General features: G+C 49.4%; 9 protein-coding genes across 9 annotated transcripts; 5 read left to right on the forward strand and 4 right to left on the reverse strand.

The window, feature by feature from the left end:
• Nucleotides 1–223: 223 nt before the first annotated feature.
• LTR84_004749 (uncharacterized protein) lies at nt 224–1948 on the forward strand (the record flags this gene model as incomplete). The annotated part of the gene is made up of 2 exons (XM_064848324.1): nt 224–272; nt 378–1948. The coding sequence occupies 2 exons, from the start codon at nt 224–226 to the stop codon at nt 1946–1948; spliced, it is 1620 nt and encodes a 539-aa protein (XP_064710948.1).
• A 497-nt stretch (nt 1949–2445) lies between these two features.
• LTR84_004750 (uncharacterized protein) lies at nt 2446–3470 on the forward strand (the record flags this gene model as incomplete). The annotated part of the gene is made up of 2 exons (XM_064848325.1): nt 2446–3147; nt 3270–3470. The coding sequence occupies 2 exons, from the start codon at nt 2446–2448 to the stop codon at nt 3468–3470; spliced, it is 903 nt and encodes a 300-aa protein (XP_064710949.1).
• A 929-nt stretch (nt 3471–4399) lies between these two features.
• Nucleotides 4400–7672, forward strand: LTR84_004751 (uncharacterized protein; the record flags this gene model as incomplete). The annotated part of the gene is made up of 1 exon (XM_064848326.1): nt 4400–7672. The coding sequence occupies one exon, from the start codon at nt 4400–4402 to the stop codon at nt 7670–7672; it is 3273 nt and encodes a 1090-aa protein (XP_064710950.1).
• A 983-nt stretch (nt 7673–8655) lies between these two features.
• LTR84_004752 (uncharacterized protein) lies at nt 8656–9205 on the reverse strand (the record flags this gene model as incomplete). Its single annotated transcript, XM_064848327.1, has 2 exons — nt 8656–9113; nt 9184–9205. 2 exons carry the CDS (start codon nt 9203–9205, stop codon nt 8656–8658), a joined length of 480 nt encoding a protein of 159 aa, XP_064710951.1.
• Nucleotides 9206–10455: 1250 nt separating this feature from the next.
• Nucleotides 10456–11519, reverse strand: LTR84_004753 (uncharacterized protein; the record flags this gene model as incomplete). The annotated part of the gene is made up of 4 exons (XM_064848328.1): nt 10456–10495; nt 10552–10922; nt 11012–11371; nt 11463–11519. The coding sequence occupies 4 exons, from the start codon at nt 11517–11519 to the stop codon at nt 10456–10458; spliced, it is 828 nt and encodes a 275-aa protein (XP_064710952.1).
• Nucleotides 11520–15383: 3864 nt separating this feature from the next.
• Nucleotides 15384–16739, forward strand: LTR84_004754 (uncharacterized protein; the record flags this gene model as incomplete). Its single annotated transcript, XM_064848329.1, has 1 exon — nt 15384–16739. One exon carries the CDS (start codon nt 15384–15386, stop codon nt 16737–16739), a length of 1356 nt encoding a protein of 451 aa, XP_064710953.1.
• A 631-nt stretch (nt 16740–17370) lies between these two features.
• On the reverse strand, nt 17371–17997 carry LTR84_004755 (uncharacterized protein; the record flags this gene model as incomplete). Its single annotated transcript, XM_064848330.1, has 2 exons — nt 17371–17861; nt 17913–17997. The coding sequence occupies 2 exons, from the start codon at nt 17995–17997 to the stop codon at nt 17371–17373; spliced, it is 576 nt and encodes a 191-aa protein (XP_064710954.1).
• Nucleotides 17998–18387: 390 nt separating this feature from the next.
• On the reverse strand, nt 18388–20747 carry LTR84_004756 (uncharacterized protein; the record flags this gene model as incomplete). The annotated part of the gene is made up of 3 exons (XM_064848331.1): nt 18388–18635; nt 18821–18860; nt 18915–20747. The coding sequence occupies 3 exons, from the start codon at nt 20745–20747 to the stop codon at nt 18388–18390; spliced, it is 2121 nt and encodes a 706-aa protein (XP_064710955.1).
• A 572-nt stretch (nt 20748–21319) lies between these two features.
• On the forward strand, nt 21320–23364 carry LTR84_004757 (uncharacterized protein; the record flags this gene model as incomplete). Its single annotated transcript, XM_064848332.1, has 2 exons — nt 21320–22820; nt 22868–23364. 2 exons carry the CDS (start codon nt 21320–21322, stop codon nt 23362–23364), a joined length of 1998 nt encoding a protein of 665 aa, XP_064710956.1.
• Between the last annotated feature and the right edge of the window lie 57 nt (nt 23365–23421).

The raw sequence follows: 23421 nt of genomic DNA on the forward strand, positions 1-23421 counted from the left end.
AGCGCTCACAAGGGCGTGCATAGAACTGTCTACCAGAATTCTTTAAGTTTCTACGGAGAGGTAAGTTTCGCAGAGAGTTAGATTTACATCGGTCGGATACAAGAAGTGAGCGAGATAGACTCGTTTGATGCTTCATCTTCATTCAAAAAGGGTTTACTATCACATTTCAACACTCGCAAGATCTATCAATTACAGGAGGTTCAGTCAATCGCAACAAATCAACATGGACGCAAATGAGTTCAGAAAAGCAGCCCATGCGGCAATAGAAGAGAGTATGTCAATCATTCGTTCGCTTGTTCGGTCAATCTGCAGCAACCATCCCGCTCCCAGGGAAGGATCGAAAGATCTGTGAAAGTGGTGACTAACATTTTCCAAAGTCATCGCATATAACGAGAACATCGAAAAATATCCAGTCCTCCCAACCATCAAGCCTGGCTTCCTGGCACCACAACTCCCGACTTCAGCGCCCGAGCAGCCACAACCATGGTCATCAATCCAACCAGACATCGCCTCAAAAATTGTGCCGGGCCTCACTCACTGGCAATCACCCAACTTCATGGCTTTCTTCCCCGCGGGTGTGACATATCCCAGCATGTTGGGTGAGATGTACTCGGCGGCCTTTACGGCCCCCGCTTTCAACTGGTTGTGCTCGCCAGCATGCACGGAACTGGAAACGGTGGTGATGGACTGGCTCGCCCAGGCTTTTGACTTGCCCAAAGAATTCCTTAGCACTAGCGCCAACGGTGGTGGTGGGACGATACAAGGCTCTGCGTCTGAGGCGATTGTGACTTGTATGGTTGCAGCCCGTGAGCGGTATTTACATGCCAAGTGTGACGCTGAAGGCCTTGCGCCGGAATCGAAGGAAAGGGAAGATCGCATCACCTCTCTCCGTCCCCGACTTGTGGCTTTAAGTTCCGATCAAGCGCATAGCTCGACGCAAAAGGGTGCTCTGATAGCTGGAACGCGATATCGATCGATCCCCACGAAATTAGAGAATGATCTGTCCTTGGCGACATCGGACCTTGAGGCCACACTCAAGCAGTGTGAGGAGGACGGATTGGAACCTTACTACATCACATTGACGCTCGGCACGACGTCGACTTGCGCAGTCGATGACTTCGCAGCGCTCAAAGAGGTCCTGAGGAAGGCTCATCCTAATGTCTGGGTCCACGTGGATGCTGCATACGCCGGTGCAGCACTTGTATGTCCCGAGTTCTCATCCCAGTACTCAGCGTCCATGATCAATGTGGACTCGTTCAACATGAACATGCATAAATGGCTGCTCGTCAACTTCGACGCATCATGCCTGTTCGTCCAGAACCGAAACCACTTAACCCGAGCCCTGTCCATCTCAGCAGCATATTACGTCAACAAGCACAGCGACAGCGGCCTTGTGACAGACTACCGCGACTGGCAGATCCCACTTGGCAGACGATTCCGCGCCCTCAAGATATGGTTCGTGATGCGCAGCTATGGCATCACCGGGCTTCAGGCACATATCCGCAAGAGCGTGGCAATCGGTGAGGTTTTCGCGGACCTGGTGCGCTCGCGAAGTGATCTCTTCGAGATTGTCGCTCCACCACGGTTCGCCTTGACTACCTTCCGGGTCAAACCTGACGTCGTGGCCGCAGCGCTAGAGGGCGTGGACAGCACGAGCAATACAGGAGGAGACTTCGCACCGGTCGCATCGGCGGCGCAACAGAGGGAGCAGCACGCGAATGAAATCACGACATCAATTGGCGATTTGATCAACGAGCGGGGCGAGATCTTCTTGACCTGCTCGAGTACAGCGGGCAAGTCGTTCATTCGGGTCGTCAGTGGCAATCCGAATGCTGAGGAGAAGAATATAAGGGCGGCTTTTGATATTATCGTGCGGACAACAGAGGAAGTCCTTGCAAATAAGAGGAGCGGAAAGACCAAGCTGGTCCAGAATGGGCATGCGAAATAAATTAACGGTAGAGTGGTCGGACGAGTCTGCAAACGCCAAATACCTCCGGTGGTGGATACAAGGATTGCAATTTTATGCTAGACATTTGTAAAGGTATATGAATGAATTTATTCTGCTCTTCGAAATTCTGTCGGCCTATTCCACTAGTCTTGTCGATTGATTGAAGCATGGCAGGAGACTTAGTCTACCTGCAACAGGCTTCGCATGGCACCAGAGATTTCCAGTTCATAACGATGGAGATGGAGATTGAGCCATTCGCCGATCCTTCAAGTTTAGGATGGGAGGAGACTGCTTGCAGTAGGTGCTACATGCCTTTGCGGAAACGCTCGAGGTGGAGTTGGCGTCCTTGAGGCGCGTCGTCTACCCCGCGCTCGCAGACGCGTTAAGTGGTTTTCAAAATTTAGGAAACCACATGCAATGTTCAATCCGCAGATGCACAGAACATTTTCTGTCCGGACTAATTACAACATTATTCGACCTACATCCAGGCTGCAGATATGCCGAGTTTTGCAAGTGGGTATGGCGATGGTAACAGAGCGTTCTTACAGGCGTTTTTGGCTCGCAACACCCTTACACTAGACACCGGTAAACCCATCATCGCCGCCATTTCAACACAGCAAGAAGGCAGACCGATCCAGGCCGAAGACATCACGGTAGAGGACTTGGACTCCTTTATTTCACAAGCCAACCAAAAGCTGTCACCCCTTGACCTCGAGATCCGAAGCACTTTCCACCAGCAGAATCGCGAAAGAGTCTATGCACTAATAAATACAACCAGTGACCCTATGACGCAGCTTGCGACAACGTATACAGCCGACGAGATCATCTACGTCAAGAAACTCCTCGATGCGATGTTTGAGGGAAGGAACAATAGAGGCAGAAAAGAAGCCATGTGCTTGAGCGCTATTGACGCCATCAAGCTGGGCAGAATGGCAGAGAAGAGACGAGAAACCCAGACCGAGAATGCACCACAATCCACAGCAGGCATGCTGGGTCCTAAAGAGGCGGAAGTGATGCTCAATAAGCTATCAGCTGAAGGGTGGCTTGAGAAGAGCGAGGCCGGGTTCTACAGCTTGAGTCCGCGTGCTCTGATGGAGTTGAAGGCCTGGCTTGTCGATACCTACAATGACGAAGATGAAGACGGGAATAGTCGCAACAAAATCAAATTCTGCCATGCTTGCAAAGAGATTATCACAGTGGTAAGAACAATTGTATAACTGTACGATAAAAGTTGATTGAGAAGCTAACCACTCTATGTTTCCAGGGCCAGCGCTGCGCTCAACGAGAATGTCCTTGCAGATTACATGAAATTTGTACTCAGAATTTCTTTCGAGTGCAACGATCACGAAACTGTCCACTGTGTGACACACAGTGGGACGGCGAGCATTACGTGGGTGAGAAGACCATCACAACTGCTTCAGACTATCGAGCTCCCACGGGGCGACGACAAATAAATAATCGACCAAGATCTCCCGTTGAAGAAGAAGAAGATGAACAAGACGAGGATGATATGGAGACCTGAAAACTACCTGTCACCTTGGATTGTGCCAGGAGACTATTTCCGAACCCAGCGCGATCAGATCAGGCACGGTAGTACTGACCACTACTCGAGACTGTCCAGCATTTTCTTGAAATGAATTTGCCATACGGATACGAAATTGACGAGATTTCCGGATCACCAGCACGATTGCCACGCGACAGACAACGGTTGATCCCCATCACAGGGCAGTTGCACACATCGGGGAACCTTCACCCTTCAGTTTAAAGTAAAGAAGAGTACAGCTAGCGAAAGCATGACAATTGTGGCGTGAGCTAACAGTGGCCGAGCTTGATTTGAAAGCTCCCGTTGGCAGCGGGCAGCCTTGGTAAAGCCTTCCCCACACAACCCAAGCGAACAAGTCGGAAGCCAATCTGTTAAATATTGCTGAATGATGCTCCGCATCTACCTCCTCCACTTCACATATGACGTCGCATTTTGTCAACATCCAGGCTGGGATCTCCAGGTTTGGAGCTTGATAATGAGACATCACTGGTCCAATATCGCTAGCTCACTGCTCATCATGGACAATGTGACCATGAACAAGGCACTACTGGGATCGCGATGTAACTTTTTGGATGTCTCGGTATGGCGACATGCATCATCGCAGTAAGCTCTGTACCTGGATCAAATTCACTTGCCTCTAGCTAGGCAGCCCTGCCAGAACGATTAATGTCCTTGAACAAATTCCTGTTAGCAAAAAGTGTTTGCCTCCGTCTGATGTGATATTGCTATCGCTACTCGCTACCACAGCTTCAACCTTTACAGAGAAATCTGAGCATCACACCTGCTTTTGTAATAGGCTGAGGACTTAATTGTGTCCCGGTAGTGATTTACAAGAATCTAGATCCATGTCATGGTAAGTCAGAAGATTTATCTCAGATGGTGTTGGTAGCAAGACCTTAAGTAACAATATGCAGATGAAGCTCTCACGCCACGCTAGCGCGATCATAATTTTCTGCGTTGCGTCTCTCGTGTCCCTGGTGAATGCTCAGGGTGGAAACGAGTCTACAATTTATGAGACCCAATTCGAAAATGTCACCTGGGACGCAACCAACTGGGTTCTGACCACGAACAACCTTGATCAAGGACATTACCAATCTCGTGGTATCGTTGCCAATGGATACATCGGAATCAATGTAGCGTCTCTGGGTCCCTTCTTCGAATTTGACGTTCAAGTGGATGGCGACAATGTTCAAGGCTGGCCATTGCAGAATCGGCGCCAGAGTTTTGCAACTGTTGGTGGATTCTGGGATTCTCAACCTACCACGAACCGCACCAATTTCGAGTGGCTATATCAGTATGGAGGAGATTCTGTTATCAGTGGCATCCCACACTGGAGTGCGATTGTAATCGACCTTGGGGGCGAAAACTTCCTAGCTGCATCTACGAATGCATCCACCGTTCGCAACTTTGAGTCAAGCTATGACTTCAAGCGAGGCTTGTTGAGCTGGACTTATACTTGGTCTCCCAGCGGGGCAGGATCCTTCAATGTTTCTTATCAACTCTTCACACACAAGCTCAACATCAACCAAGCATTTGTGACCCTTAATGTCACAGCTGAGGAGACAACGAACCTGACTGTTGCTAATGTGTTGAATGGCGATGCTGCAGTGCGATCTACACCAGCGGAGAAGGGTGTTGATGCCGGGATCATCTTCACATCAGTCAAACCGAATGGCGTCAACAATGTAACAGCATTTATCTATGCTGGGTTGAATGTTACTGGGGCCACAGTCCGCAATACTCAGCAGGCGACATGGGATCGACCATATGTGGGCAACAATGAATCTTCGGTGGCCACGGGCATCAATGTCACACTGGAGGCTGGCCAAACAGCTACATTCACTAAATTTGTGGGTATTGCGTCGTCTGATGGATATGCTTCACCCAGAGATGTGGCGCGAGATGCAGCTTTAAACGCCAGACAAGTTGGTTATAGTGCTTCGCTCGAAACACACGTACAAGAGTGGAGGGAGCTCTTCCCGGAGACTTCTGTTGATGACTATTCATATCCTGAGAATGGAACTCTCCCGGATGATCCCTTGATCATTGAGTCATCAATCATTGCAGTCGTCAATCCTTACTATTTGCTTCAAAATACCGTCTCCGCAAACGCGGAAGCCGCTGCTGGCAACGCCACGATCAACAGCCACAGCATTGCGGTTGGTGGGTTGGGATCGGATTCATACGCTGGATTGATCTTCTGGGATGCAGAGACATTCATGCAGCCAGGTCTTGTACCAACATTCCCGTCGACGGGTAGATCATTCGCCAACTACCGAGTGGAACGCTATGGGCAAGCACAGGCCAACATCGAAACGGCGTACCAATCATCGAAAAACAATACAAACTTCACTTCCAACAGCGCAATCTTTCCATGGACCAGTGGCCGCTATGGCAATTGCACAGCCTCAGGTCCTTGCTGGGATTACCAATATCATCTTAATGGCGATATCGGACAGTCTTTCAGTAATTACTGGCTCACTTCGGGAGATACGGAGTACTTTGAAGAGTCACTATTCCCAATATATGATTCTATCGGGTATCTATACTCGGAGATCCTTGTTCGGAACGGTGGCAGCTGGACGGTCGAAAACATGACCGACCCGGATGAGTATGCAAATCACATCGACAACGGAGGCTTCACACTGGCGTCGGTTTCCAACCATCTCAACTATGCGAATCAATTCCGCTCGTACTTCAACACTACTCCGAACGAGACCTGGACGGAACAAGCGCAGAACGTACTTTTCTCCACGGATGTTGAGGCCAACATCGTTCTTGAATACCCCGAAATGAACGGCAGCACCAGCGTCAAGCAAGCCGATATCATCCTCATCACATATCCTCTCTCTTACACAGGCCAAAACTATACCGCTGAACGCTCGCTTTCTGATCTCGACTACTACGCTGCGAAGCAATCGATCGACGGACCAGCTATGACCTGGGCGATATTCAGCATCATCGCCAATCAAGTTTCTCCATCGGGCTGCTCGGCATACACCTATCAACAATACTCATACTCCCCATACGTGCGAGCTCCATGGTTCCAATTCTCCGAACAACTGACCGACAACTGGAACGACAACGGCGGGACACACCCAGCATATCCGTTCTTGACCGGACACGGCGGCGCAAATCAAGTCTTGCTGTTTGGCTATCTCGGTCTTCGACTGATCCCAGGCTTCACACTGCACATCGACCCGGCACTGCCGCCTCAGATCCCACAGCTCCGTTACCGCACATTCCACTGGCACGGCCACCCGATCACGGCTTTCTCCAACCAGACACACACCATTCTCAGCCGCAACGCAAGCATCACCCCGGCCGAGGGCGCCTCACCCAACAGCACCTTCGCCACATCCCCTATCCCGATCATCGTCGGCGGCCTAGGCAGCGCCTCGTCCGCGAACTACTCGCTCGCGCCAAACTCGAGCATCACAATCCCGAACCGGCTCTACAGCCAGCTGCGCACGACCGCAGACAACCTAGCACAATGCGTCGCCGCGACGAGCCCGGACGAGTTTCTCCCTGGCCAATTCCCGATCGGTGCAGTCGACGGCGCCGCCTCGACGAAATGGCAGCCGAGCCTCGCGAACGAAACGGCCAGCCTGACGGTGAGCCTGGAGCCGGGCCACCGCGTGCGCGCCCTCGAGTTCGACTGGGGCCAGGCCCCGCCCTACAACTACAGCGTGTACTTCCACAACGTGACGCTGGACGACCCGTCGGCCGCGGACCTCAATGCCACCGCCGGCAACGACATCGTGCAGGTCGTCAGCCAGCGCGTCGAGATCACAAAGCCGTACGATGCCCAGGCCATCCTGGAGATCGAGGCCGTGCAGGCGAACATCACGACGTTCAATGTCTCGAGTGGTGGTGGTGGTTCTCAGGCATTGTATACGAGTCGCTTCGCGACGCTGCAGATCTGGGGCAGTCTGGCGAATTCGTCGACCAACGCGACCAATATGTTTGGTGATGGTGCCACGGTTGCCGAGTTCAATGTCATTGTGGATGGACTGGACCCCGACTTGAATGCTGCTGCTTCGGGCAATGGTAGTAGTTCGAGCACGAGGAAGAGAGATCTCAGTGGAAGGTTTGGGCAGGGACATGGGCAGGGACAGTTGAGGGACGTGGATATGGAGTTTTTGAGGAAGTTGGGAAGGGTCAGAGGTCGTAGGTCCTAGGGTCGAAAACGATGAGATGCCAGTGAACGAAGGGAGTGGAGATCATGGCAATATGGAGCTTATAGGTCAGAGAACGCTTGGTCTTGCTTGATAAAAGGCCTTTAATTGTTGCCAGCCCGCTCACTGTGATTGAGCCGGTCGGCTTGAAAATTGATGTCTGTATCAAGATACTTTAGAAAATAACTCTAATGCTTTCAAAGATGAGGCTCGAGAAAAACCAAGATCCAATAGTGATGCATAAATGTTTCTTTCTAGAAGCAAAAACATAACGAAAAGAATTCATTCATAGATCTCTCTGAAGTAATAGTCTTTCGTAGGCCATCAGGGCCCAGTAGTCCCCGTGCGTGTCATCCAATACGGATATCCTGGTTGACGAACCGATGTCTACGGCTAGAGCCCAATGGCAAAATGGTAACCGTGACTTAAAAATAATATTTTGAAGCCAGTAGTATTAATCGCACCCAGCTGCAAAGCCTTCCCTTGTTTGTGGTCTGATTTTTGTGGTCTGATGCTGGGAGTCTTGTGTTCGCAGCTCAGTGCAATAGAAGTAGATGCAGTTGGAGCTAGATAATGCTCTTGAGGGCTACCTTCGTCGAGAAATGCTGCCCGGTTGTATTCAGCAGAAATGCTGAGAACAAATATGGTAATGTATATGAACTTTGTAGTCGAGTTGAGGGTACGTGGATAAGAGCAACGGCTCTACTGACTCGGTGGAGCTGAAAGGCAGGGGAGGCCTAGACGATAACCAGTCTCGTGTTCGAGTTAAAGGATTTGAATGCGACACTTGTATCCTGCAGTTCTTTGCTCTCTCTGGTGTCCAGCTTCGTCTTGTTGATCAAATTCGCAGCTTAGAGCTATTGATGAAGATATCGATATGCTTGATCGGTTGCTAGAGGAGGGAGGAGACTTTGTCGTAGTCCGAAAGGGCACCGTATTGTCCGATGGATCTGAGGGCCTGAAGATGCAGCCCAGTCCTGAGACAATCACTGTGCCTCGCTTCCACCCTCCATTCGACCCCGAGCTTCACCTAGTAGAGCTTCTTGCATCTTGCGCAACTCGTCCTCGCCCATCTTGTCGAATCCCCCAAAGTTACGCATCTTCTCGCCTCTGCCAACGCGCTTCTTTTGAACTTCTTGCCACTCTCCAACAACGCCTCTGCAGCCATCAATATAGGTGCCGAAACCGAGGTCGGTCAATGCCTGTTCGACATGCTCGACGCTGATGGTCTTCTTGGACTCCTTCTCTGAGATGTCGTTCGATTCGGACGACAACATGCGGAGAAATTCGAGGGAGCAAGAGATCAGAAGATCGCGCGCAGGTCGCGTAAAAGTCATTTCACCTTTGTCACCGCCGGACGCGTTGGGGTCGTGCGGCAATTGTGGAAGTATCTCAGATATTATCTTCTGTACGGTCGCCTTGGGTAGCGACAGGTCATCGTTCCCTGTGTGCCATGGTCAGCTTCATGATAGACTTGTATTGGGTAGGTGGGATGGATGGTGGGGGAAATGTACCTCCGAAGTCCTTGTCCGACATGGTGTTGTTGACGCGGATCGATATTAGTTTTGTTGTATGTTCTTTTTCGGTATCAGGGAGGATTGAAGGTACTCTTGGTCATGAAACTCATAGTGCCAGCCTACGAGTTCCAAGGGGAGGGGAAGGGAATTATATAGACGGGACAATGCTCAGCCCTCACTGTTAGGCGGAAGCACCTGCCCTCAAGATTCCTGCCAAGTTAGTCGCCCAGAGCGGTAAGGTCTGTTTTGAGTCTTGGCACGAAGTTTCGGAGCTCATTTAACTTTCAACTTTTTTAAATTTCTGCTCTTCAAGACTTCACCCATCAAACTCGGGTTCCATCAGTTCGTCCAACCATGAACGTGTCACTGATTTGTGTCACCATTCATGATGGATTGTGATTCGATCAATGTCTCCGTTGTTTGATGATTTCAAACCGAGAGCAGACTTCAGGGCTCGAGAATGATGGATCTCGGATCTTCACCAACCAAACACTCAGTTTGTAAGTCGAACCTACTCTTCCGATGCCTTCAATCCTACATGATGAACATTCGTGTCGCCCCTATCATACGACGATTTAAATCTATGGTGACTTACCTGTCCAAAGCCAAACGGACCAGCTGACTCAAACCTTTCTTCATCTTCCTCAAATCAAAACTGTTTTGAGATGATTGAATTGCTAACTCTTGAAAAGACTAGGTATTTTGTCTTTATTCTCCGCTTTGGCTCCAGCGTGTTGCCCACCTTGGTAAGCCATCCCTACAAGCTCCCCACCGCATCTATAATGATGAGCAAATTCTATATACTATCAAATTCCGAATATCTTTGACGAATAAACTGGTTCGATTACCTGAACTCATGTTCTCGAATATCTTTCTTCTATCGCTCCTAATTAGCACGATTCTGACTATCGTGATCCAGTGACTTTATGAATGCTGCACCTACACACCACTTGTAGATTCTGGTAAGCTTTGTCACTCCTAATCCCAACAACCCTTGATGATGAACAATCTACTCTCTATTGTATGAGGACGCAAGTCTAATGGTTAGAAACGTGCAACTATTTTCATCTTTCGCCTGATTCAATCCCCGCACATACGAAATCGCTTCAAAGTTGGTGGAGATCTGGCTAACTGAAAGTCTCAGGTTCTCTTTTTGACAGCTATTTCAACTGTCCAATATCCTTATCTCGCTCAGTTTCGCGCTGCTACTTGATTTTGTTGTCAAGCCAGGTTCTGAACTCCCTTAACTACTTCGTAAACGTTGCTTTTTCATTTTGCCTGGTAATCCGCAAGTTTTGGATCGTCCCAGCTGTTGATAAATGTCAATCAAAATACCCTTCCCTCGTCATCAACTGAGACACGTACCTCAAGAATTGACCAGAAAGTTCCTTTGCAGCCCGCACAGCTAACTCGGCGATGACATGACCTGGTTTTTCTGCGGGTAACAATTTTCCATCCTTCTTGGCCGATATGAACTTTTGCTGGTCCTTCTCATCCATGTTCCCCAGGTATTTGTTTCGAATGTCATCCTGCATCGCTGTATCAACCACTCCCGGACGAATAGACAGGCTTGTCACCTCTGGCTCCTCATTCTTCAAAGTCATGGCTAGATGATTGACTGCTGCCTTAGTTGCTCCATACGCTCCCCATGAAGTGTAGGCAGTTACAGCTGCGCCAGAAGACGTAAACACGACTTTCCCCTGAGCAGACCGTAGTAGCGGTAGACTAGACTGGATCTACCTGAAGTTAGATTTGATGCACAATTGATTTTAGTATGAGTGGCCTTTCTTGAGAGGCCACATATATCATCATCTGATGCACTTACCAGAACGACCAGACTCGTAACATTAATCCTGAAAGTCTTCTCCCAGTCTTCTGCCTCCACCCCACCTATTCTTTGACATGACCCTAGCGTTCCATGGTTGAGTATCATGCCATCAAGCTTGCCAGCCAACTGTAAGCCACTGATAATGGACTTCACGTAATCCAGGTCCGACATATCGCCAGCCGTCGTGACCACTCGATCAGGATTCTTTGTTTGAAGATCGATCAGCACATCATTGTTGCGCCCCGCGAGAACTAGCAAATGCTTTGCTTCTGAACGCAGCAAGTATTTTGCGATTGCTAGCCCGATACCCGCTGTTGCACCGGTGACCAAAATCGTTCTCGAAGACGGGTTTTGCGCCTAAGGTCCTAGTCAGAAACTTGGGGGGTAACTCGCGGACAAGGCAGTCCTGGATTCCGGCACTTCGATCCCCAAGGCTGTCACAACTCACCCTATGCTTGGACAAGAAATCTGACGAAGCTCCGAAATGTTTTATAGACGTCGACATGTTGCCCCCCAAAGTCAATGTCAATAGCAGGGGTCGGTATCGATATCCCAAGCGACCGGGTTGAAATTTGCAGGACGGCGGAGTCTTCCAAAAGGCCGATGTGCACAGAGTCCGGATGGTAGTCAGCATAGACCGATTTATGGACTTTTCCGAGAAGTACCTTAAATGGTAAGCAACTCCCGATTGATCGAAAAAATCGCTGCGTCCACAGCGCTCTATCGCTTGTGCTCGGAGTGCCCTTCTTCGAAAAGGACGGAACAAAAGTTCGAATAATTTCCCCACTGACGTCGCATATCTTCATAGTAAGTTCACTTAGTACTCGGCAATGAGCATATCGGGGAATAGCAACCACCACAAGACCACGTGTGAGCTAATGAAATTTAGTGTGGACGAGGTTTAGATGATTGGTTGATTGGATAGAGCGTCCCTTAGCGTCGACATCGGTTGCGGCTCCTTCATCGCCTCAGCTCGCACGTGGCTCCCGACCTACATACCCCTGATTAGACTACATCTCATCTCCATCTTTACCTCGAGCTCCCAGACAGATAGCCACAACTCATCTGATCATATGACTTTCGCAACGATCTGTTGAGCTGACTGCGAGTGCTTTGCGATGCGTCTGGTGCTGTCTGGTACAGTGGATACGAACCACCAGGCAAATTCGTGAATCATGCTACCCACCAAAGATGTCTTTTCTACGGAGCTTAATTCTCCGGATCCACATCATTAGAAGCAGAGAGTCATTCAGAGACTCTGCGTAGAACTCGCTGCTCCTTTCGACCAGATCTTGTAAGGAACGATCTTCTCCAATTGATGCAGCATTGAGACACGGGAAAAAGCCACAGCTTCACTGCCAACACTTGGAGATATTGAACCTCAGTGGGAAGCTTCACTGTCAATGTACTTCTCGTGGTTCAACAGTTTGGGGTGCTGGCAACTTAGGTATCTCAGTCTTCTTTCTCCTTTGCTTTCTATGTCCTTGATTGGCCACCCAATATACATCCACATTTTCTTACACATCCACATTTCCTAACACATCAACAGGCAAGTACGGACTGTCTGACGCGTATTCAGTGCCCACTCATCCATTGACTTCAGAGCTTAAACACAGTCTGGCTGATGCGAGCAAGGTATGAGTCAATGGAATTGTGGAGAGGTCTCTGAAAGACCTCATCGGACAGTCTGAGTCTATGTACTATTTGCCTCTATGCAGGACCTGAGCTAGTCCAGAACAGGCCGGCCATACCCTCAATCTCTTACCATGGCTCCACCTGCTCGGCCAGATGAGATCAAATTGATTCTCTACTCGCGATCCACATCAACATACAGCTACGGACTGTTCAGCCAGTAATCGCTGCCAATTTGTATATGGGGTTCGGAGATCTCAAAGTCAATCTGATCGTAATAGGCAGCCCTCAATTGCTCAGCCAGTAATCACTGCCAGGCCGTCAATTGACTTTGGAAATCTCAGCTTCAGTCGTGGTCACACTCCTTCCTCCTCAATGCGAACCTCAATGCGAACCCTGATCTGACCTTGACTCCGCTGCTATATCGAGGACTACTCCATACAACCTCCCCACAGAGTCCCGTCATGAGTCAACCGAAGGAAAAGGTCTTTTGCTTGCTGCTCACCTGCCACCAGACATCCCATATAAACCCCTTCCCTCCCACTTTCTTCTCTTTTTTTCTTTCCTTCGAGAAAACTTTTCACTTTGATACAACACCATTGCAATCACATTTCAACCATTCACAATGGGTCTTTGCAACAGCAAGCGTAGCGTTGAGAGGCCGTCACCGATCCCTCCAAGACCGGTGACGATCCAATTGCGTGCTCCGGGGGTCCCTAGGGAATTTCCTCTGACTGCTCGGGTGGCTCGGCCCAGTTCTTCGTCCTGTTCGACTTTCCAGTCGCAATCGCCCATGTGGGTGAATGCCAGCCGGGATCACCTTAGCGACATTTCGTCGCTGCACTTGAACGGACCATCCTCGGTTCGTTCTAGGTCGCATCCCAGAGCTGTTTACTGCAGCCCTTGGGATGAGACCTAGGACGACTCCTGGGGCTGAATTCTGAGAATGCAGTGGCGATTGTTGTGACGGTGTTTCCGGTGATTTTTCGCCAGTAAGCTTCCAAAGGCTTTCAAGGATCAGTAGCTTCTATTGTGAACAACTTGACTGTCCTGGGTTCGGGCCCAATGGCAAAAATCCGGTATTCATCTGCATGGCGATTGTGGGAATTCAGATCAAGGACAAGAGCTGGAAAGCGGGGTCGGGGCGTGGCCCCCATCAATTCTCGTTGCTTGTCAACGGCTTTGGAGGGGGTTCAAAACATTAGCCTTGAGGTTCGAGTTCGTCATGAGGATATTCACGGGTTCCTTTACCCTTGCTGAGGTGGAGTGTCTAGTGTCAAGTTTCCCCAAGCCTTGTGAAAAAGCAGAACGCACTCATCAGACGTGTCAGTATGAGTAACTTGGACTTGTCAAAAAAAAAAGTGCTTTTTCGTTCGAGGCCTCTGTGAAACAGAACAGAAAGCGAACACTTGCGAGTATGAGTAACAGAGCTTCAAAAAAAAACTCTCCTGGAGCCATGTGAAACGCAACAGAAAACACTTCTCTCGAGAACGTGTAAGTATGAGTAGCATGGTTCCAGCAATCCTTCCTCTTTTTCTTGTTCTTCTGGAACCATGTGAAACGCGACAGAAAACACTTCTCTCGAGAACGTGTGAGTATGAGTAGCATGGTTCCAGCAATCCTTCCAGTCTTTGTTCTTGTTCTTGTCCTTTTGTCCTTTCTCGTACTGAGCCTATGTGAACCGCAACAGAAAGCACTTCCTCCAAGAATGTGTGAGTATGAGTAACATAGAAAACTCTCAAAATTGTCCTTCTTTGCTCTTGTATGTCGTTTCCCCATCATGGTTCTTGCTTTATGCAAGGCCTTGGAGGGGGCCTGAAATCTTCAGCCACTACTCTATTATTGTTTCACTGCGTTGTGTAGGCCGTAGTAAGCGAAGAGCACATAGGAGTGTTTAAAGAGATCGTGGGAGACGTTGGACGCTGAAAAACCTCACTTGTAGGTATTTTGGTCGAGTTGTAAAGGACTGTCCCACCTCATCCTTCCATTCAGTGGAGGTCATCAGGAAGATGATTAGGTGCCAAACTACACTGAAATCTATTCCTCCTCTATTCACCAATAGTCTCGGTCGATTACGGAATTTACAGAATTCATGGATCGACGTAGAGGTCACCCAATGGGCCCTTCGCCGCGGATGTATATTCTTGCTCAGACTCTGGCAGCAGGGGTACATTTCTTCCGCTCCGAGGCATCCGAGGTATGGGAAAATAGGCGTAGAACAAATTGTCGGGCTCGAGGTTTGAGTCAAGCGTTCAGCAACAATGCCTCTGGGTTGGTCCTCACGTCGAGCAACGAACAGGGTCTCTTTGGCGTGCTCTTCGTCGTCGGAATGATGAGAAGAGGGCGCAATGATACTGGTATTTGTTTATGACACGACTGATGCGGGATTATGATCCAGAACTATACGAGGAGGCTCTCAACTAGGCGTACAGGATGAATCGACTCGATAAAGTGCCCAGGTCGGGGACTATGAGCAACTTGAAGTGAATGGATTGCTTGGGGGCCCCCCTAGACGTTACGGGTCGGCGAGCCCACGATATTCACCTACGAGTACTCGTAGCTATCATAGCCCACAGGTGATAGGGTGCCTAAGAAGCCCTAAAGTAGGGTGGCTGGGCACCCTAATACTCTAGCGTTACGCCAGGCGCTAGTCACAATGCGGATTAGGGCGTGTCCTAGGTAGTGGGTGATTGTGGTTGATATCATCGCCCAAAAGGAAGTCATCATCACGGTCATAATGTCTATACTCATCATAGGCGGAGGCATCATAGGCCTATCAACAGCCTACTATCTCTCTCTGAATAAATCACCATCAGACTTGCAAGAGATTCATATCATCGACTCTTCGCCCGAACTCTTCGCCTCAGCAAGTGGCTATGCTGGCGGCTTCCTCGCACGAGATTGGTTCAACGTCCACCTTGAGGATCTTGGAGCTTTATCATTCCGCCTCCACTGTGAGCTGGCCGAGCGACATGGCGGCGCTAGAAAATGGGGATACGCAGGCAGCCACGCCTACAGTCTCAGCGTTGATGACGTAGGCGTCCATGGAAGCAAGAAGAAAGGAAGTTCGGGCGATTGGATACTGGAAGGCACGAGTCGGGCCAATGAGGTCAGGACCAATTCCGAGTTTGATCGGGAGGAGAATGGCGTCAGGAGAGGTGATGTTGTTAACCCAGATGGATCGCCCGCTGTCTTCACGCCGCAGACCGGTGGGACAGTAGAAACGATTGCTGGGCCTGAAGAATGCGCGCAGGTCGAGCCGCGAGAGCTATGTGAGTTTCTCTTGGGGGAGGCGACCAGAGCTGGAGTACAACTGCATCTAGGCACAACAGCAACAAACATCGTGAAGGATGACGAAGGTATTCTTTGCGGCCTGAAAGTGCGCTCTGGCAACAGCGAGGAAGTGGAAGATATCGCATGCAAGAAAATCATCCTCACGGCCGGAGCATGGACGCCACGCGTGTTCAAGACGCTGTTTCCTAACAGCAATATCACAATCCCCATCGATCCTTTAGCTGGACACAGCATCGCGGTGAAATCGCCAAGATACACAACTCCTTTCATTGATCCGCATAAACGGAATATTGGAGGCAAGGATAATTGGCTATGCTACTCGATCTATGCCGGGCCAACCCGCCATTGGAACTTCGCGACCGAAGCTTACGCCCGTCTGGCGCGCAACGGCGAATCAGAGATATGGCTGGGTGGCCTCAACGACAGTAAGCTTCCGTTGCCTGAGCTTGCTACGGACGTGAAGAATCTCATCGATCCCAAGAATATCGAAATTGTGCGTGCGACGATCGTGCAGTTGACTGGGTTGGCAAAGGAGGGGGTTGAGCTTCATGAGGATGATTTGGAGACTGTCAGGGAAGGACTTTGCTTCCGGCCAGTCAGTCGGAGTGGGAATCCCATCGTTTCAAAGATTAAGGAGAGTCAACTGGGAGACTTGAAGGTTGGTGATGGCGGAGTTTGGATTGCTTCTGGCCATGGTCCGTGGGGGATCTCCTTGAGTCTTGGGACCGGTCTTGTTGTGAGTGAGCTCGTTGAAGGACGGAAGCCGAGTGCAGATCTAAGCCACCTAGGCTTGAGATAGTATGACTCTATGAGCATGATCGTATGGTATCATTCTACTTGCTGGGTGACTATTTCAAGCCCTGCCAGAATTGCCGTGACTACTTTTCCAACAGGTGGAGGGCAAGGGCTATGAGATTTACTTCTGCAACTCATGAGACACGTATCTGGCGACATCGCGCAACTACCACAGTCCAAGTATTGCAACGCCGGCGTCAATGAATGTTGTAAGCTCTACTTTCGCAGGGATTGAATCTTGAGTGGCCTTCGGCCCGAAGTATCGCGGGTTAAGCCTTATGCAAGATGATGGATATTTTCCTATTGACAAGGCTCCGCTATAAACGGAGTTGCAGTACTCGATACACTTCAGCACTCTCGGCACCCTTTCGCAACAACGACATAATATTTCGATGATTGCTTCGCCTTTGATTTTGGAAGGCAGGACTGGCCGCTTATTTTATACTCCAGTGCTCCACATAGTACAAAATCATCCGCTAGAAAGAAGGCACCGTTCTCAAACTATTGATGCTCAGACTCAACGAACATCGTAGCGGCCATGACCGTCTCAGAGGTCGTTTGCACAGCCCATGTGTCGCACATTGATGAGGATACCTGTCTGATCATATAATCAAGCATATCTCACCCATTGAACCTCATCGAAACTCACTGCCACTGGACGACAAGTCCTCAGAGTCATCACCACTTGCACTGGACGATGAATTTTCGGAGCCATCACTAACGCCACTGGACCATGACTTATCTGACGCCTCACTACTAAAGGTATACCACAAATACACCGACTCCTTGTTCGAGGTGTCTGTTTCTGAGTCCGAACCATGTGCCCGGTGGTCTGAATCCTGTAGGTTGTCGTGGTTGTTGTCGTTGATGTCCAGGTCTCCGTTGTTGTAATCTTGCGTGGTTGAAATCACTTCCCGCAACTCCAATATGTGAGCTTGTATTCTCGTGCTGTGTTCGAGAAGAATCTGGTGGATACCTTCGGTGGCCTCTCTAACCTCACCGAGGACCTGGTTAAGGTTCTGAACGGTGGCGTGAAGATCTTCTATGGTCGTATCGATGTTACCAACAGGGTCTTCCGGTAGTCGGTCGCTCTTCGTTGTGCTAAATGGGATCACGGTTTCAACCACTTCGATAGTGGTTTCGATTCGACGGTAGCCACCAAATTGACGTTAATAACAGACACGACGTTCGAAGAATGAAGATGGGGAGGTCACCCGGCTAAAGTCTGCGGTGGTGTGGGTTTGATCTTGACGGCCCGCCATGGCTGAGTTGATGATTGATGATCGGTGGTTGGAAGAGCAGGATGTTAGATCGTGAGTCGTCAGTTAGCAAACTTAAAGACGCACGAGCACAGCATTATATGGCCTTCATACATCCCCACTAGTATTTTACCACTGAATTTATAGAGACTATAATTTTACCAAGGTGGATCAAGACCAAAGGCTGGCCACTCCGCGCACTTTGCTAGATACTAAGTATTTCGGAGGACCGGGCTTTCGGGTCTCGCGTTCGTTGCTGGACGCACACATTACCCGTTACCCAACCTCCATGAACACACAGCAATCTCCCCTTTCGGTGACATAGAGCAAGGTCCTCGAGGCGAGCTCTATCGAATCAAAATAATTCGACTCCACCGTTATGCATCGCCGAAGCTAAACCGTGCCAGGGACAAAACCTGCAGCGATGGAAAATTGCGCAGAGGCTTCAACAGAATGTGGCTCCTGTGGGGAACGGGCTTCAAATCGCAGATTTCGGCCTTCAACAATCAACCAGAGATCGAACTCGACCTCGTAAAACTCGTACACCTTATCGCCAGGACCATGGAATCGTTCGGGCTGGATCTTGTTCTCTGCCTTGAGTGGTGTTAAGTCCACGATGATCCTCCCAGCTTCTTCGGCACCTAGAATAGCAGTACATGGGTCAGATTCGTGGAGACGAAGACGAGGTATGATGTACAAAGAAGCACTGACCTCTATTTTTCTCGTGAGTCTTGCGGTACCCAGATTCATGTCTCCGTCCTGATACGTAGAGAACCTCTTCACAAATAAGTGGCCTGTTCTTTCGGAAAACGTGACGAGAACTAACGCATTTCTCGTGTCTTGCTGGCAACACGTCGTCCTGTGACCTGTGTGTGAGTTGATTATACCAGAGAGAAGGACTACCTGGAAAATGTGTTTACCTTGAAGATTAGCCAGTTGATAGTGTCCTTGATGTAAAGTTGGCCATCTGCAGGATCTCTTGTTCCTCTCAAGCCTTGATGCTTCGGGTCGCTCTTGTTGTAGTATTCACTGTGGAGGACGCCATAGCTCGTTCTAGTGATCCTGATAGGTCCATCCTCCTTACGCAGTGCTCTGAGAACGGCGCCTCGCGCAACGGCGGAATCGACATAATCTGGCCTTTCAAGTTGGATTGGTAGGTCCTGATAGTTCCTTTCTTTGTACAGGACTTTCTCGAGATGTGATTTAAGAGAAGGAGATTGCCCGAAGCCACCAATGAGAAGTACTCTCGAAACAGTAAGCTCCTTATCGTCAGCTGCTCGAAGTTGACCTCGCATGATATCCGTAATTCCCATTAGAGAATCCCTGAATATGTCTTTGAGTTCTTTCCTGTCAAGCAAAACCCGATTTTTGGCGAACCTCCGGGCTGGGTCAGCCCTAAGCCCGTAAATCTGTATTGAATCAATGTACTGATCCTTATTTGTAACATCTATTTTTCGCTTGATACCGTTCTCCCAGTTCACGACCGCAGCTCTGATAATACTATCCAGCGATCCACTGTTGCCCAGTAACTCAACACCTGATAATCGAGTGCTTAGAAGGGTTGTCAGCCTCTCATTCAGGAAACTTGATCCAAAGGTGCCCCCTTTTGGAGGCACAACCTCCCGTAAACGTAATGGATTGGTCTGCGTCACAGTATAAGTGATAGCGTCAACCGTGCCACCTCCACAGTCAAGAATTTGAATCGTATCGCGCTTGTGAGTCAAAGACCGACTACCGGATAAGGCAAAAGCTGCTGCTGCTTCGGGTTCGGTCACCAGAAAGAGATTGTCAACGCTCCCCTGCTCCGTTTTTGCCAGTGTAGAAGCCTCTAGAGCTCGGGCAATCGCAATCTGCATCGTACGGCATGCCTTTTCGCTCCACAAAGTAGGCACACACAGCACAAGCTCGATAGAGCTGTCTTCGCGAAGAGCGTGAGATTGTTCCAGTTGTGATTTTGTGTGCTGGAATAGTTGTGTAAGGTAGTCGGTAATGAGATCAACAGGCTGAGTGATGATTTTCGCTGATTTGAGTGTTTTCACATCATTTAAGATCGCCTGTCGGATGGTTTGGGTTACATCCGACTCATCCAGCATTAACTTGAAGCGTGTGATATGCCTGGAGTCGACAGAATCTCCCTCATTTTGCACAATCTTGTTTTGAACTGCGTAACCCCAGACTTGTGCTGGGCGGACCAATCTCGTGGGTTGTGTCGTTGATGGTTGAAAGTCTTTGACTTCGGAGTCCTCCTTCGTCGATGATGCCCATTCTCGTTCAAGGGAACTGTCGGAATCGTCATCAACTGGGATAGGTTCTGGCAAACTGCTTGGGCCGACTCTGGCTTTTGGCAAAGGATACCATAGCTCTGTTGGTATGGACGTATTGGTGGTGAAGGCGTTCGCTGATATCCCAATTGGTATATCTGGATAGTGATCGATGCAGTGGATTGAATCGGGCCCTATCAGTCGCGTTCGCATTTCAGGATCAACGCAGACAAATGCAACCTTGGAGAAAGTGGTCCCAAAATCCACAGCGATGATGAACTTGGACGGTGTGTCCACTGGTGGTGTAATAACAGCAATAGAAGGCTCGCTTTGATCTACAAACGTTGATTCTGTCATATGGGTTGATGCTTGGAGCGGAGCAGCGTGGTTCGAATTACCATTGAATGCTGCAGGGGCATCAATCATATCAACATCCACATGATCCTGAGCCGGCATAAGTCTCACGAACACTTCTTCCGACAGCTCACTCATTTTAAAGGTTACCTCGAGCAGGCACTTTGAACCAAGAAAGATGGTCTTTAGTTCGAAACGATTACCGTAGGACCTAGAAAGAGCAGACTTTGACGGGGTCATCAGCTAGAGATTATCTTGATCGACTCTCAGAGGTACTATCCGTACTTTTCCTAGAACACCCGTAACGAGGTGCATGCAACCATTGTGGCAAGGCAAACTTGTCTGCCTTGTAGGGTTACTATGGGATGGGGGCCATGTAGCCGGTCAGGGGGAGGTCAGGCTGAGAACGCTAGCAAGGTCTGGAAGCGACCTTCCGGGTCCCCCAGGCGCACTGACAGGGTTTTCAATGGAGCCAAACCATTAGAAATGTCTCATATATAGGCAACAGGCGCTTATCTTAGGTTGTAGTAGAGCGGATGGCTTGATAAGGTGACTTCGATTGACTCTCAACGACGTTGCTGGGGAGGCGCTGAGAAACCGTTAGAAATGTGAGGAGGCAAGGTTGGGCTTTTCCAGACTGCGGCGCCCCAACGATGTTACGAAGTGTTCACACGGAGGCACCTGATCACCTTCCTGCTTGTAAATTAAACATGGAGCCAACCCGACAACAGGTTCTGCGAGCAAACCTGAGCAATTCTGTACATTTTGGTCAGCCAGCGTCAAGTTTCTTGTATGAGGAGAGTGGCCTTGAATTACTGGCCTACCTGCAATATTCAATCAATGCCAGACTCCCAGCAAGCCGTTTCCCCAAAGATGTTGTCGCGCACCTCGAAAATTGCAAACAGCCATACAAGGTTAAACTCGATTCTGTTGATCATAAGTTCAAGCTATACTTCGATCACTGGAGAGATCCAAGGCAACCTTTATCATCATACAAACGAATTTACCAATTCGGTCTGAAATGTCTACCAGGGATGAGAAGAGAATCGATCAAATGGGTCGAATCCAGAGCAGAAGATCTGAAAATCTTTTACGAACCCCAGCGTCGGACCCGAGTCCTGCGAAGTCTGTCCTGTACACCGGCGCGTCACGAGGCACAGACACCGACGAAGACATCAACCACAGAGCTCACCAACAAAAGTGTGAACAAGCGGCGACAGCGTCGTAGCCGTAGAACCGTCAATTCTTCTCTGGTTCCTAACATCACTCGAAACGTGGGTAGTATGCGTGGTCAAGTCTGGTCATTAGCTAACAAGAGAGCACAGAGTCGGAGCATATCTACCCAAGCGGGACCGTCCACACCTCAGCCATGCGGCCGCGAACGCGTCATTGCGGTGGAAATAATGGACAGTGAAGAATATCATTCGTCTGTGGAGGAGACTGTTGAATCTCCAAATACTATCTTTGAAGCCCCTCCGACACCAATCAGTACTGAACGCGTAGGTGGCCGTTCAATGATTGCAGAGAATCGGGCTGGAGTGAGAATGGCAAGCCATAGAACCACACAGACCATGTGCATTGAGAGTACCGACTTGACCACTCAACTTCGCATCCAAATGGAATTTCAAGCGTTGCAAGACCGGAGCGAGATCGACTATTGGCGGCAAAGGTTTCTTCAGGAACAAGCCACTTCCCGCGAATTTGAAAAGTCCGTCACAATACTTTCAACAAAACTCAAGAAGGTTGTTGATACCGATGAGGATGACTCGGAGCTGAATCTGCTACGGGAGATTGACGAGCTTCGTGAGGATTTGACAGCTTGTCGAGCAATGGGCTTGTGTGGTCAACGAGGAGATTTTCAAGACACAGCAGTCGTCAATGCCTCTGAGGTGGCTGCGGACATGGCGATCATTCAGCGCAAAATTCGGGAGCTTCTGTGGGAGTATGAGATTGAACTTGACATTGAAGTCATAGGAACAATAGGCCACGAAGACTTTGTCAATCTCCTTCAGGGCTGCTTTGGCCTTACTCGAGATAAGGAAAGACTCCAGGAGTGCTGCAATGTCCTGCAAGGAGTTAGCTTGGGCCAGCTTCTTTGTTCTCTTGTTTCCGTTGCTATAATCAAATGGGTGTTCGAGGATGATATCAGATTTCTTCTTGCAAGAGGGTGTCTCGTTTGCCCTAGCTATCATACTCTCATTGCTGCGCAGAGTAAGCTCTCATCAAACTTCTGTATCGACAAGCTAACTCGACTGCAGATCGGCGTCTCGCTGAGAAGGCCGCTTTCACGACCCACAAAGTGGCCTGCGACGACGAAAGCATGGCAAACCTCTTGATACCAGCTAGAGCTGCCTCGCTGGGTCGACGCCTGAGAAGGTGCATCCTACCGTTCTTGGAATCGCAACACAGAAGTGGATTCATGTTGAAAGACTCTATCGGCAGGTTGGATCGATCAGCTCTTGCGTTAGAAGAAATCTTCAAGTTAGCATTGCAGATCAAAGTCAGATTGGTGTTTAGCACCGATATATTCATGGTGAAGTTTCCCCCTCCAGGCACTCCGTTCTCGAAGAAAGAGATGGTATATGGGGATGAATCTGATCAGGTGGCTCATCAGCAGTCTCACATAAAACTCTCGATCGGACTTGGACTTATACGCTACCCAGCAGCAGATCGTGTTTTTCATTGTAACCGCTTTGTGCAGGAAGAGCCTTGTGGGTTGATGCCGGAATTTTTGGCACCTGTTGTAGTGATTTGAGATCGTCAACAAAGCCTAGATGTAGATGAAGTATTGGATGGGTCAATTCTATACTCA

This window comes from Exophiala bonariae, assembly GCF_035927105.1.
Source record: "Exophiala bonariae strain CCFEE 5792 chromosome Unknown scaffold_2, whole genome shotgun sequence".
In the NCBI taxonomy this organism is placed as follows: Eukaryota; Fungi; Ascomycota; class Eurotiomycetes; order Chaetothyriales; family Herpotrichiellaceae; genus Exophiala; species Exophiala bonariae.